The sequence below is a fragment of the Bombus bifarius genome, unplaced genomic scaffold (genome assembly GCF_011952205.1).
Source record: "Bombus bifarius isolate JDL3187 unplaced genomic scaffold, Bbif_JDL3187 scf7180000008199, whole genome shotgun sequence".
NCBI classification, from domain to species: Eukaryota; Metazoa; Arthropoda; class Insecta; order Hymenoptera; family Apidae; genus Bombus; species Bombus bifarius.
This window is the reverse complement of record NW_022884505.1, coordinates 1,395,673-1,409,333: the sequence shown is the minus strand read 5'-3', so window position 1 is coordinate 1,409,333 and position 13,661 is coordinate 1,395,673. Positions and strand designations below refer to the sequence as shown.

The 13,661-nt window shown below is 31.6% G+C and overlaps 1 protein-coding gene across 1 annotated transcript; it reads right to left on the bottom strand.

The window, feature by feature from the left end:
* Positions 1–2,468: 2,468 nt before the first annotated feature.
* On the bottom strand, positions 2,469–11,931 carry LOC117210347 (putative fatty acyl-CoA reductase CG5065). Its single transcript, XM_033453288.1, has 8 exons — positions 11,701–11,931; positions 11,502–11,622; positions 6,124–6,331; positions 4,398–4,637; positions 3,970–4,234; positions 3,445–3,747; positions 3,085–3,292; positions 2,469–3,001 (listed from the first exon to the last, which is right to left on the bottom strand). The coding sequence occupies exons 3-8, from the start codon at positions 6,316–6,318 to the stop codon at positions 2,698–2,700; spliced, it is 1,515 nt and encodes a 504-aa protein (XP_033309179.1). The 5' UTR covers positions 6,319–6,331; positions 11,502–11,622; positions 11,701–11,931; the 3' UTR covers positions 2,469–2,697.
* Positions 11,932–13,661: the final 1,730 nt, after the last annotated feature.

Sequence of the window (13,661 nt, the reverse complement as noted above, 5' to 3'; positions counted from 1 at the left end):
AAATCATGCCATTAGCAAAAATTTACTATGCTATAGGACGAACATTAAAATTATAGTAATAAAAAATATTCGTTAAATGGTTAAATTTGCGGGGGGAAATATTTGGAAATTTAAATTCTGAGAAAGCCATGTTTTTATTAATAAATACCCTATTCTTTATTAATACGAAAAAATATTCTTATTAATAAAGAATATTCACATTTTAGTTTTCTCATAAATATTGTGATTACCATTCATAAATTTTGACCAACAATTAGATTGTCGATCAAATAATGTCGACCTCTGTTAATTGATTCAATTTTACTTTCTTAACCAATCTATTGAGAATATGTTAAATTTAATTAAGATTGTTGTCCGTAACGTAGAATAGAGTAGAGAAAAGTATACGGAATGATTTCCTAATAGTGGTACACAGCTCTTCTTACATTTATTGTACAAAGCAAATGCTTTGAATTTTTAACTAAATTTGATTTAAGTACGAAACACATTAATTAAAGTATTATAATAAGCCAATGCTTGATTAGCTTTTTCATGCAAAAGCTAAAATGTTGATTCAGTATTATAATGGACCATTTACAAGTAGCAAGAAATGAAGAATTTCTTACATAATTGTTACAGACAGGTTGACCTCAAGCGAGAAACGAGGGACAGTTATTTATATATCATTACTTATAGCGGTATCACAATTATTGCGAAATCTCTGAAATTTTTGGGGTTATATTAATTATTTAAGGTTATACGCGTTCTAGTGACAATTTTACCGCTTACGAAAGGGCATTCGTTTCTATGGACGTTCGCGCATGTGGCGACGTGACTGCAGAGCGACTTCTTTGTTATTAGCAGAAGAAGAACTTAATATTTGTTTGATGCGATCGTTTGATTATAACTAATGCAGGCATGCCCTACATTAGAATGATCTTAAACTAGTTTGTCTTTACAATTATTAAAAATATTCAGGTGATTTCATAAATATTAACGTTTACTTCTATTGACGGCAACATGACAACGTATATTTATCTATTGTCATCATATTGCTTTAATTACAACTAACCTAACACTATATAAATGATCAAATAATTACCGTTGTTTTTCTCACTGTTAAGACTGACAGAATTTAAGCGAAGCAACATTTTTAAGAAAGGTGACTTAACAGATTATTTATTTAAGTATAACCTACCTAGCATTTGTTTACTCGTTAATATTTAAGATGACTTGTTTATTATAAAGACGAATAGAAAGAAATGAAGAATATTACCATATATAAATAATAAAATGTTTACTGTCTTTCTCTTAATGTTAAAAGTGACAAAATTTAAGAAAAGATTACCATATATAAATAATAAAATGTTTACTGTCTTTCTCTTAATGTTAAAAGTGACAAAATTTAAGAAAAGAAAAGTTTTTAGGTACGAAAAGGAGATACGAAAGACGTAGCAACAAAAAGTAAAAGTGCGATCATGAGGAATGACGCGGAGCGAAAGCGTGCGTGCACGAGCAATCTTTATTCAAAAAGAAACGCGCCAGCACACCTGTAGCGATGGCTGAAGAGTGAGGGCTGTACCGCAAAAGTAAAAGTGAAAATGGTAATGTTGCGAGAGGAGGGAGAAGAAGGAACGCACGTGCACGAGTGAGAATGAAAGAGGACGAGTGCTACAGTGTCATGTTTCGACATCTTTGGGGTATTACCGTGTTCGTAATGTGCTTCGTCATTTTTCGTTTAGTCTTCGTTTTCGTCTGAAGGTAGTCATTGTCATCAGTTGGTCCAAGATGCATCACAAAAATGGGGTCGAATTATTCACACCCATTGACTGGTGTTTGTATTAGTCGTTATTTTTGTTGAATTTATTTCTCTACATTCAAGGTTAGATCTAGTTAAAAATGATATAAGGGTTATCAATTTTATTTCAGCGTTATTCTTTCTATGATTTCTTGTTTAATTCATTTCTAACCTGTTGACTATGCTTCCCTTTAATTAAGAACTTATATAGTAAAAATTTTGATTTCATTAATGTAGGTAAATTATTTAAAACGGATGGAAGACTCTTAAAAAAGAATATTTTTCATTAGAAATATTAGCAATTCGAATGATGTGTCAACTCGTTTTCCTCAGTTTATAGGTTAACATTTCATTGAATATTTATGCCATTCTTAATGCCAAATAAGAGTAGTAAATAGATCTATAATATAATTTAGATTTGAATATTTTACGAATTCTATGAATATTCTTATGAATCTATTAGTAGAAGATTCATATTTTTTCTGACATTCGTGCAGAATCTTTGTTCGTATCGATAATTTAAATGGCCATTCTTATATAACTTTAGTCAGGTAATTTCGATTCTTATGTAACGGGCGTAACAATGTAGCAAACTTTATCGAGCCGATTATGGACTTGGTAATGCCCGAAATGTTGATAGAAGTGGATAATACATTCTTAAATACAGAAATTACGAAATAGAAGCTTCGTCTTAATATTATATTTTCAAACACTTTCAAAAGTTATAAAAAACCAACATATTTTTATCCTATATACAATTTTTTTCGCCTAAATTTTCGCCTACACCTTAATTAAATATTTCAGCCTAGAAATATTTGTAAATATTTTCTATTTCACCAACAAAAAGAAATAAAAAACAAATATTGCCTTATTGGGTGGTCAATTTGAATTTATTTTAGAATATTTAAATCTCGGGAAATCTAGATCTCGTTAACCTCAAAGACGGCCGCAATTCGTTCTTCAAACGAGTATATCCACAAATATATAAACCACGCGAAAAAAATCGCGAGGCCAATTTTAACCAACCAGTCGGCGAAATACAAACACCTAAGAACTTTTCGTGCACGAGGTATTGTTGAAAGATCGTCTTTCAAACAATACTGTCTGGTGCCTAATATATAGATTGACATGAATTCATCCCAATCTATTTCTGATGTATCTATAAAGAACTCTTCTTTGTCAGAGGAATTCATTTCAGACTGCAATTCTTTCATACGGTCGTTCCTGAAAGGAGAAAACAAAATTTTTAGTCATTTGTATCTTATTATCGTATTATTATTATGTTATTTTATAATAAACGTAATTACGGAAAGTTCCATTGTTTGGTAGTATAATATTGTATCAGTTTAATACCAAGATTAATTCTGTTATGCACTTTTATTAAAAACGGTTTGTTTCCAGTTAGAAGAACTAAACTATCTATGAGAAGTGCAGGTATATAATGAAATAAGATCACACGCAACCAATGAAACCACTTTAATGTAGTGAGACTTCCACCTGGATACCAAAGCACACCTTAAACAAAATTTCTAGGTTATTCATTTTATTCTTTTATTCCATACCGTATAAATATAAAACAGATACTATTGCATAAAATAAACGAAAGTACATTTTAGTTAGAAGTGGATAGATTAATTCAAACAGTATATTATTCTTCCCTCACTAACCTGTAAAGGGATACATTGTGGTATATTTCTTGCCAGTATCTACAGCCCAACCCCAAGAAATTGAGTTTTCAATACCATCGGTAACGTTCATAAATAGTGGTTTCTTAGTGTTTTCTTTCCCTACTTTCCATGCTAGTACGATAATCGCATTAATTGCAATGTCACAGGGAATTATGTTCATTTTGTAATCGTAGTTACAAAGCACCGATCGAACTACACCTTTTCCAGCAGCTACCATTAAACCTGTTGGTCCATTCAAGTTATCTACCCAACCAGGTTTTGGTTCTTTCCACGATGCAACCACTAAAATTAAAATTGACGTCGAATTAAAATTTACACAATAATTAAATCTATAACGTACTAGGCATATGCATTATATTATAAGCATATTTATTTTGAAATCATATAACGATCATAGGGGAAGAATACAGTAAGTCGTGTTCTCCATTTTTTTATGGGAGAACAGTTTCAAAATTCAGTATGTTTAACATATAATAGTACACGTTATCAAAATTGCGCATTTACCTATTGAAGGTCTTGCAATCCCTGCAGGTACGCCACATTTCTGCACCAAATCTTCAGCGAGTGCCTTGCTAAAGGAGTAGGTGTTCGGTAATCCTCGTAGCACTGTCGGTGTCATTAGTTCCAGAAAGTCATCTGGTCTAGTATTTACCATTTCTATAATCTCTTCGGGGTCCATATCACACGGGTAATATTTTTCTTCAAGTATAGGCTCATTGCAGTGACAGTACGAAGTAGAAACGTGAATGAAGGATTTTAAATGAGGTAGCTATGAATAATATATCTTTAAACTTCCCTTATTACGAATCAAAAAGGTAGTGAAACAAATTTTATTATAATTATAACATGTAATAATTCTATTATAATACATAGCATAATAGTAAGAAATTTTAAATATTCATGATAATATATTAAAATGATTAAGTATTTACCTGTTTCACAAGATCTGTAACATTTTTGGTACCAAAAGTATTTATCGTTACCGCTTCTTTAAGCGTTAAGTCAAACTTGACGTTTGCTGCCATGTGGAAGACAACAGAGACTTCATCCATTAATCTCTGCTTATCGGCGGTCGATAAGGCAAGACCCTTACAAGTTGTATCACCTGGTATCAATATAATCTTTTCCAATTTCTCAGGATGTTTTTCTTCAATCATTTTAAGTGGAATTTCCTAAAAAATCAATCGAAAATTGATCTATAATTATAAATTGTAACATGAATATAATAATAAATTGATAATATATAAAAGAAATGGAAATATTTCATAATACATACATGATCGAGATTATCAAATATGAATAAACAATTATTCCAATACTCAATCCTTTTTATTCATTGAATACATTAAGAGGAGATATAAAAAAAGATTAGATCGTGAACGAGAAAAAAAAATTACTTACTATGTAAAAGTGCTGTTTAATGATTTACCTATAAATGCATTTACGTTTTTCTTACCGTGAATGTATTTATTTCTACTGGTTTTCTAGAACACGTAAAAACATATACACTGAAATTATCATATACCATAAACTGAACCGTACCTTTCATTTTCGTTGACACGTATTAGAAGTGCCACTTATCGAATTGTCAATATAAATTGACAATTTTTGTACCACTGTTGCATAATATTAACTAGAGCCACAAAACGATAAGTTTAACGTAGAAATAGAAATTTGCTCTTCTGTTATTTCTCCACTAGATTTATGATATTTTTTATATGGTCTGTGTTATTTACAGTCGCTACATCTAAAGAAATCTTCGGTGAATAGTACCGTTAATCAAATAGTCAATTTTATAGCACGAGAAATAACGCAAACTATTAATTACATTGGAAAAGAAAAGATCTCAAATACATTTATGTACCATAAAAATATCGTAAAGCAGATAGTTGCGTGATTTCCGTAATAATCTGCAAAAAAACCTTTGAATCGATTGCGGTGTCTTATAATCGATGAATGATTACAATCCAATGGCCTACAACGTGAATGATAGGTATATACGTTTTCTTCCTATCTCGTGTTACTGGTAACATTAGTCATGCTGAGCGGCAACCATCTACGTGTGATATACGTTGCACACATCACAACAAAGGGTGTCATAAAGAACAACAGAAGCAAATAGATTTTATAAGCCATTAGAATTAAATAACTTTTGCAATCTTCTATTCCTTCGCAGAATCTATTATCTGCAGGTGCAGTTTAATGTCGTCAAAAGGAGGTCGAAAAAAAAAACGATGACGCGAAGCAATAAAAAATTCCCAGTAAACAAGCACACGTATTAAATTGAAATCGATTTATCTAAGATTCCAAATACCACATTCCAATTGAATACATGTGCGGAAACAACGATGAAGTCTGTAAAGTTCTACTCCCTCCTTAAACGGTAAAACAGTTCGATGTTGTCGCATTGGTAACTGAAAGTCTAATGAAAAAAAAGGACAGAGATAAGCTTCAAATCTCTAACGTTTCCTCAATTTCTCAAACAGCATATGCGCAAAACATTTTAACATTACCCCGTGAAGCTTTCAACTGGGAAATCTACACATCTTACAGAAAAGAAATGTCGTTTCGTTTCTGATTTAAATTATGCTCGTAGAAGTTATTTGAATCCGCCATGAGTTACGATAATTTCTTGGAATAATTCAAACTACATCATACCTGCATCATGAGCTTCAATCGTGATTGTGGATCGACATCTTTCTTCTTCCTGACCAAGACGTAAATGTTTCCAAGGTCGTGGCAGCTCAATAATAGTTTGTAAATTAGGACTTTTCCCATAAATCCGGAACCACCTGTGACGAACACGTTTCGTCCTTGGAACCAGGCAGACACCGATGCTACGTCTGATGCCATATTTCAGGGAATGCTGGACAAAAAGATGACAATGAAAGGAAACAGAAAAAGTGGTTGGACGTGTTTATAAAAGATAGCTGCGCTCGTATAAATATTTTTATTTTTTATTTCCCTCGTCTTGTTATTGTCGAAAATATCTTTTGAGATAGAGCGAGAAAGAGAGAGTCTATTTTCGAGTAAATTTATGGACGAGATTTTCTTTTCATCGAGACGTATTCTAGATGCTCTTCTCGCCTTTATTCGATATTCATTTGAACATACGTAAGATTCGTTATATAACACCGCTGCGTTCTTTCAGTTATTTTCGAACAAATCCTATTTTTCTACCGTTAAAATTTGTTTCTTAAATTTAAGGAAAATGTAAAAGACAGTAAATGCGTTCTTGCGCATCGATATTACGCTAAAGAAAGATTGTTTTTTATACCTTAATAGCTCCTTAGCGCGTTGAAAGCTTTGAAAGTAAATGAGTTCGAGGATTATGGAAATAGCATTTACGAGAGAAATCTCGCCGTGAAGAAAATTCTCCCCGTGTTCCTCATGAACCATTATTCAAATGCAAAATAAAGCGATCGTTTATAGAAATTTATTTAGGTAATAATATATCTAATTATTTAAATTATATTATATAGAAAGTAATTTGCAATAGTATTTAGTACAATTCGACTAGGTTCGAATAAAATTAGAATAGTTTAGTTAAAAATACAGCAGTTGTATGTTAATCTGCTTCGTTGCCTTTAAATAATCATTGCGATTTCCTTTGAGTTTCATTACGCATATCAGCGATCAAATCCAATTAATAATCTGAATGTTATTATTCATTTAATCGCTTCGAGCCTGATATCGCCCGATTGGTGCAATTAAATTTGTATGTGTTTGCATTTTCTACAAATCGACGATTATGAAATTGTAGTTACATATATATTTATAACACTAATTGGTACAAATTGACGTATTTTTCGACGTGTTCTTCGCGTTTCATTCGTGTTGTTTTAGAAGGAAACCATACAATTTTCTCCATTAATAATTTGCACATAACAATATATTTACCTATGTTTCAATAATATTTACAAATTTCATTCAATCTTATTAAAAGATTGGAATTAATGGAAATGTAAATTTTCCCATGCATTCGCTCAAGGAAGAAATTCTTTCTATGATTTTTACGATGCAGACTATCTTAATCGGATTTTCATACATCCATATGTAACATTTAAAAATCTTGGAATCATCGGAAATCCATAATTCATGTGACAAAATGACCGCTCGATCTTGGTTATTCATACGAGAATAAAGAAGATAAAATTAGCACACGGATTAAATCGATGATATTTTAGACGACATCGTATTCCGTTTGCAAAACGAGAAAAGTGTGCTTTTTTTTCATTTTTTTCCATTGAAAAAAATTCCATTCAAGTTAAACATTCATGGAAATTACTATCTTTTCGAGTTATGGGCTAAACATTATAAAAACCTTGCACGTGATATACAAGTAAGATATTTGACGAACATTAGCTTTCTTGTTGATAAAGTCGATTAACTAACTAACGTACTGTTGTTTATTACGTTCAGAAATTCTTCTTTATTTCTTTCTTTTTTTTTTTTCGAAAAACTAATGCTTTCGAGATATATCACTTTCGAAACAAGGATATGTAAAGCGCCTGTTATTATTATTCATGAAACGGCATAGACACGCTATAGACCAGCCATCTCTTCACATTATTATTAGCAATTCACGAACATTGTTATATATTCGCAACGTGTTGCGAGCATTTCTCTGGAATCTTGCTTGCTACTGTTCGTGCGTAGAATACCGATGAGAACAACAAAGACGTCTCGATCTGGTTTTTGATTTCGTGTACCGTGTATTATTCTATTATTTTATGGCGTAACGTAATCGAAAAATCGTCGGACTTTTCGTCACCTGATTTAGGACGCGAATATTTTCGTTGCTTGTAATCGAAATTAGAAACACGCAAGTTCCTCCGTTAGCACAATACTTTTCCATAGTATGTCACAACTGTGATTGACTCTTCGATGACCAAAATGTGCAATTCATGGCAAATATTTGTAATGAAATTTTCGTTTACGTTCTAACCGTCAGCTATTTTACGTTATGACTGTGGTACGTTTACGCGAGATAATTTACAAAGCAAACCTTCAGCTTCGAAACCGGTTATTGAATCATATGCACTGTGCATAGCACATCAATTGGAGGTCTTCCTCCATTATATCCTTTTTCCTTTTTAAATTTATTAAATTTGCTAAATCTTGCTAAACATTCGAGTATTAAATTAGTAGATACGAATTAAGGAATTGATTCCTATTAATTGTCGATTTACAGCGAAAACAGAGAGAACATTTTACTCTCTGCATCGTACAATTTAAACGAATCGTCGAATAGCATAGTAAAATTGAGCAACTTCCGTTAACTACATGTTTTCTCTCGTGCAATTTTAATTTATAATCATTTATCGTCAGTTTTTTGTTCATTACTGTCATCTTTTTCATAGCGAGCAATTTCTTATTTAACCATAATTAGTTTCTTACGATAGTTCCTTATTTAACCATTATCGACGATGATCGTGTTAAAGATTGTAATTGAACAATTATCGTACGCCCTGTGTCCCATAAACAGAATTTTATCCCGACGGTACATTTTCAGAATTAACAGATTTCTCGTTTCAACGCTTTCAATTTTTTTACTGTAGATATCGAAACATGTCTTTCCCGCGCAGTTATCATTTATAATCGTCAACTGTCTTTTTTTTCATTACTGTTTCCTTTTTTTTGTAGCAAGCAATCGTTTCTTATTTAACGATCTTACGTTGTATCGAACCGATTTAATTTGCGTCTTACTGTAAATGCTTTGCTTTCTAAGATAGTAACATATTTTTTAACTTGTCTGGCAAATAACGTCAAGTTCATATTCATGAACTGGTTTTTGTTAGTGAAAACCTGTGGTATTATCTAACGCTCTACTGGCTGATGTGTTAATACGTTTAACCGACATATACTGGCATCTTTAAATATGTTCCATCAAGTAAAATGTTTGGAAAAGACATTACATTATTAACCTTGGATTGGTGCACCGAGATAAAGTCAGATCCTTCATGTATTTCACTTCTTGATGGAACTTCCTATACGAATAAATAGATAGTGGTTTGTATACACAGGGTGGTTGGTAACTGGTGGTACAGGCGGAAAGGGGGTGATTCTAGGCGAAAAAAGAAGTCGAAAATATAGAATAAAAATTTAAAAATTTTTAAATTTTAAAAATTAAAAAAATAACGTTACAACGATCTACAGTGAGATCCGTTATAACGAGACGCGATAAAGTGCACGCGTACCCAGCACGCGAAAATTCAAAGTCGATTTTCTCGAAAACAAAGCCTCGAACGAAAAATGTTTATTCTATATTTTCGACTTCTTTTTTCGCCTAGAATCACCCCCTTTCCGCTTGTACCACCAGTTACCAACCACCCTGTATATATTCGATGGAATCTATTTGATATTTATATCATTTATAGAATATATCATTGTCATTTAGATAAGTAGGTTCAAGTTACTACGGTCAAAAGGATGCCTTGAAATAAAAGTAACAGTGAAAATGATCTCCTTCTTTGTTTTACCTAATGGAAAACTTTCGTTGCAATTTTTGGCAAAGCATCTCTATGCCTTGTGTACGTTTTCTTTCTTACGTTTCTCAGATACCTTATCCCTTATCATTATTTATTTGAACTTTTTTTATTATTCCGGGAGAAAATCTTGGAATATCTCGCGTGAATTTTCTTGAATTTATGTATGAACCACATAATCGTATCGTTTATACGCGGTAATTTTATCGATTGATGTCCTTCACAGTGCAGTATCGGTTTAATTATTAAAATTATGTCAGGCATAGATCTTTAATTCCAACTCTTACGTAGATTTTATTTATAATTAGTCGAAGTTTGATATTATACTTGGTAATAAGGAGTTTTAATCGATAGCATTTTCTTTAGGTTCGATATAATTTTGGCTGTAATGCTCCTCTAATGCTTGCGAAATATCAGAATATTTTATTGGAAAGGACACAGGCTTGCATCTAGTGTCATCCACTTTGACGAGTAAATAATTCCATTACTTTTATTTCTAATGTTGTCTTATCATCCTTTTGTAATCGTGCTTGTCGTGATGCAAAAACAAAGAGCAATTCCTTGTGGGTAAGACCGCAGCATCGATTCTCAATTATCGTAAACACTTTACTACTTTGGTTTCTACTGGTTGCAAACGCTTTTAAGTTCAACCTACGCAATGGTATTGAGGCCATTAGAGGATTACCTCAGGTACTTCTCTTTCGACTTAGACATTTTGCGAAATTTCATCCAGCCAATATACTGTTACACGATGCAATTCATTGGATTAGTTTCACTCGATAAGATCGAAATCGTACTATCGATTTTCCTTAAACAATTAACAAAACAAGCGTTGTATAATTGTTGATTAATGTATCGTTCATTTAAAAAGCTGCTAAAATTATTCTATTGGCATTGCATAGGACAGAACCAATGGAAACGTATAATCGTACCATCGATAAAATTAAAAGAATCGTATCTTTTAAGAAATAACATTTTCTATACTATATAAACTTGTTTCCGTAACATTATAAATAAAATTATACGAGGAGAATAAAATAATAAATGCACAGTCGTATTTCAATCTCAATGAAAAACAATATCGATTTTGTCGAAGACACCTACATTTTCTTGGTAACTGAAGGTTGCTGTGTTCAGGGGCTCGCTCCACTTGTGTTTGAATTATATGAATAATTTGAATAAAACAATAAGAACAAGCTGAGGATCGATCAAAATCGAATCACTTTTTGAAACTTTATAAATTCATGCTATAAATTTGGACTGTAAATTCATAATCAACTAATACCAATAATAAACTTTTGTAATTTTGAATTTAAACCCTATATCTTTCTTCCTCTCAAATCCTTCGATTGTAAAAGGCTAATACTTATTCTCGTAATAAATCAATGCAATTTATATGATCCAACCAATTACTTCATAATGTTCCAAATTTCCCGATTGATTTTTATTCATTATATATTATCAATTATTCTCCATAATTTACCAAACATAAATCTCAATGCATATCTTTCGTCTTAATTCGATATTATATCGTGCTCTAATACGTACCTAGTATATCACAGCAGCTGATTGACACAAAAAGTCCTCAACACGCACCGCTTAAGAACCGTCTTTCACAATTTGAGTTTATTAATAATATTTAAAAGCGACAAGAAAAGATGCAGAGTATCTACAACAAAGAAATTACTATTCGAGCATTACTAAATTCGAGCATAACGATCGCGGTGGCAAAACTAAAGAATAAGACCTTCGATCACAGAAGAGGAGCGAAACGTTCTGACAGAGTTGCGTGCGCGTTCACTTGGTGTTCACTCGTCTGACGAGAATTTTATAGAATTCCAAGTACGATTAGGAAACCGGTAACTTTTCGAGTTATAGTAAAGATACGCGATTACCGACTGATCGTGTCTGCTCATTTAGTTACAGTTCACCCCGCTCCGTATCTGTTATTACTTGTTGCATGATTCAACATTCGCCCCTGAAGAAGTCATTGTGTTTGTAGTCGAATTTTGGAGGTTACGTTCAAGGTAGACTGACCGAACAAAAGTGAACGCACCAATCCAATCGAGTTGAGCATTGTGGTAGAAATGTTTTCGCATGACAAGATCCGGAACAATATTTAGGACGAAGTAAACGAATTTCGAACAAGTTTTCTCCGGGGTTTCATAAACAAAGTATCTATTAAACGAAACAAAACACGAGTTCTTTTCATATTTCGCTTTATATGTTAAAAAATATTATACAATACAATATGTCTAGTTTTTAGGTTGCAAATTAGTAGGAGGCACGAAGAAGTCCATTTTTCATAAATCGTTTATAATTTTAGTTAAAATTATCGTACAATATCGAGGCTTTGTGATAAGTATGTTCTGGTCATACTAAAATATGGTACCAAATTTTAGATCGATGCATTTGGTAGTTTTCGCACAATCAATTTGTCAACTTATGTAATGGAAAACCTTGAAGTTGCAATAAAAATGTATGAACTTATTTCGCTTTAGCCTCTGAGCTTGTACGTTATTTAGAAGACCTATATTTTGATATGTAGGTGTAAAAAGATTTTGTCATTCAAATACTTGGTCAAAATACAGTGATTATTATTTTTTGATTCAAAATCATTTGTTACAAAATTATATTGTGAATAATAAATTATTTCTATAATGTTGATGTGTTAAACTTGCGTTATCATTTATTTATTTTATTCTTTATTAGTCATTAGTTTTTAGTCATTATTTATTTTATTCTTTATTATTATATTACGCTGAAATTATATTATTATTTAATTTAATTTATTTCAAAATCTAACGTTTAAAATATTTTATAAGTATAAAACAAACAAACTGCGTTTCCTATCCTGTTTTTACTTTCACTCCTCTGTCCTCCATTTCTTCTTGTCATCCTAATTGACTGTGACTAAAGAAGAGACCTTACATTACCTCATTAAGGACCAACGTTGTATTAAGATAACATTCCTTTAGAATTTTTTTTTACTCATTTATATTATTAAATTCTGTTTCTAATGTTGTGACTTGGATGGAAATTACAAAGATGTGCTGAATATTTTTTTGTCAATTTCTTTTTCCACTTACATATCATGATTTTATAAAGTTCAAGATTATAATATTATCGTATCAGTTTCGAATTAATCCAGGTAGGCCTAAGAGTCCCTCTTTTTTGTAAAACTTCCAATATAAATTGAACTTGTTAATCAAATTTTTTAATTAAGGTACTGTTTGTTATTTACTTGTTGCTCTAAGTATCCAGAAGAATAATGTTAAATGTTTTATATAAATAAAAGTAAAATTAAATATACTATTAAAGATTGCGCAAAAAAATTGTCTTGTAATTATTCTTCTGGAAGGATGATACCAGAGGATTCCATATTTGAATTCATTTGAATGAAATCGCGCGGAATTTGAATTACGCGCAAGTTATTATTGACACTGTCTATATTTATACGTGTTGGTTTCGTAGGCAAAACATGTTGATAATTTTTCGTTGTCTGCATTTTCTTCCAACATTTACTAGCTTTGTCTCAGTCACCTTTACGATGATTTACTGTAAAGTGATTCAATCTCTTTGTTTTATCGAGTAATGTATATATATTCACTGTTCATGTTATTGAAGTACCGTATATTATGTTGCATTTCATGATAACGATCACGATTATAAAATGAATGTATTTCGAAGAGAGACTACTTATGAATT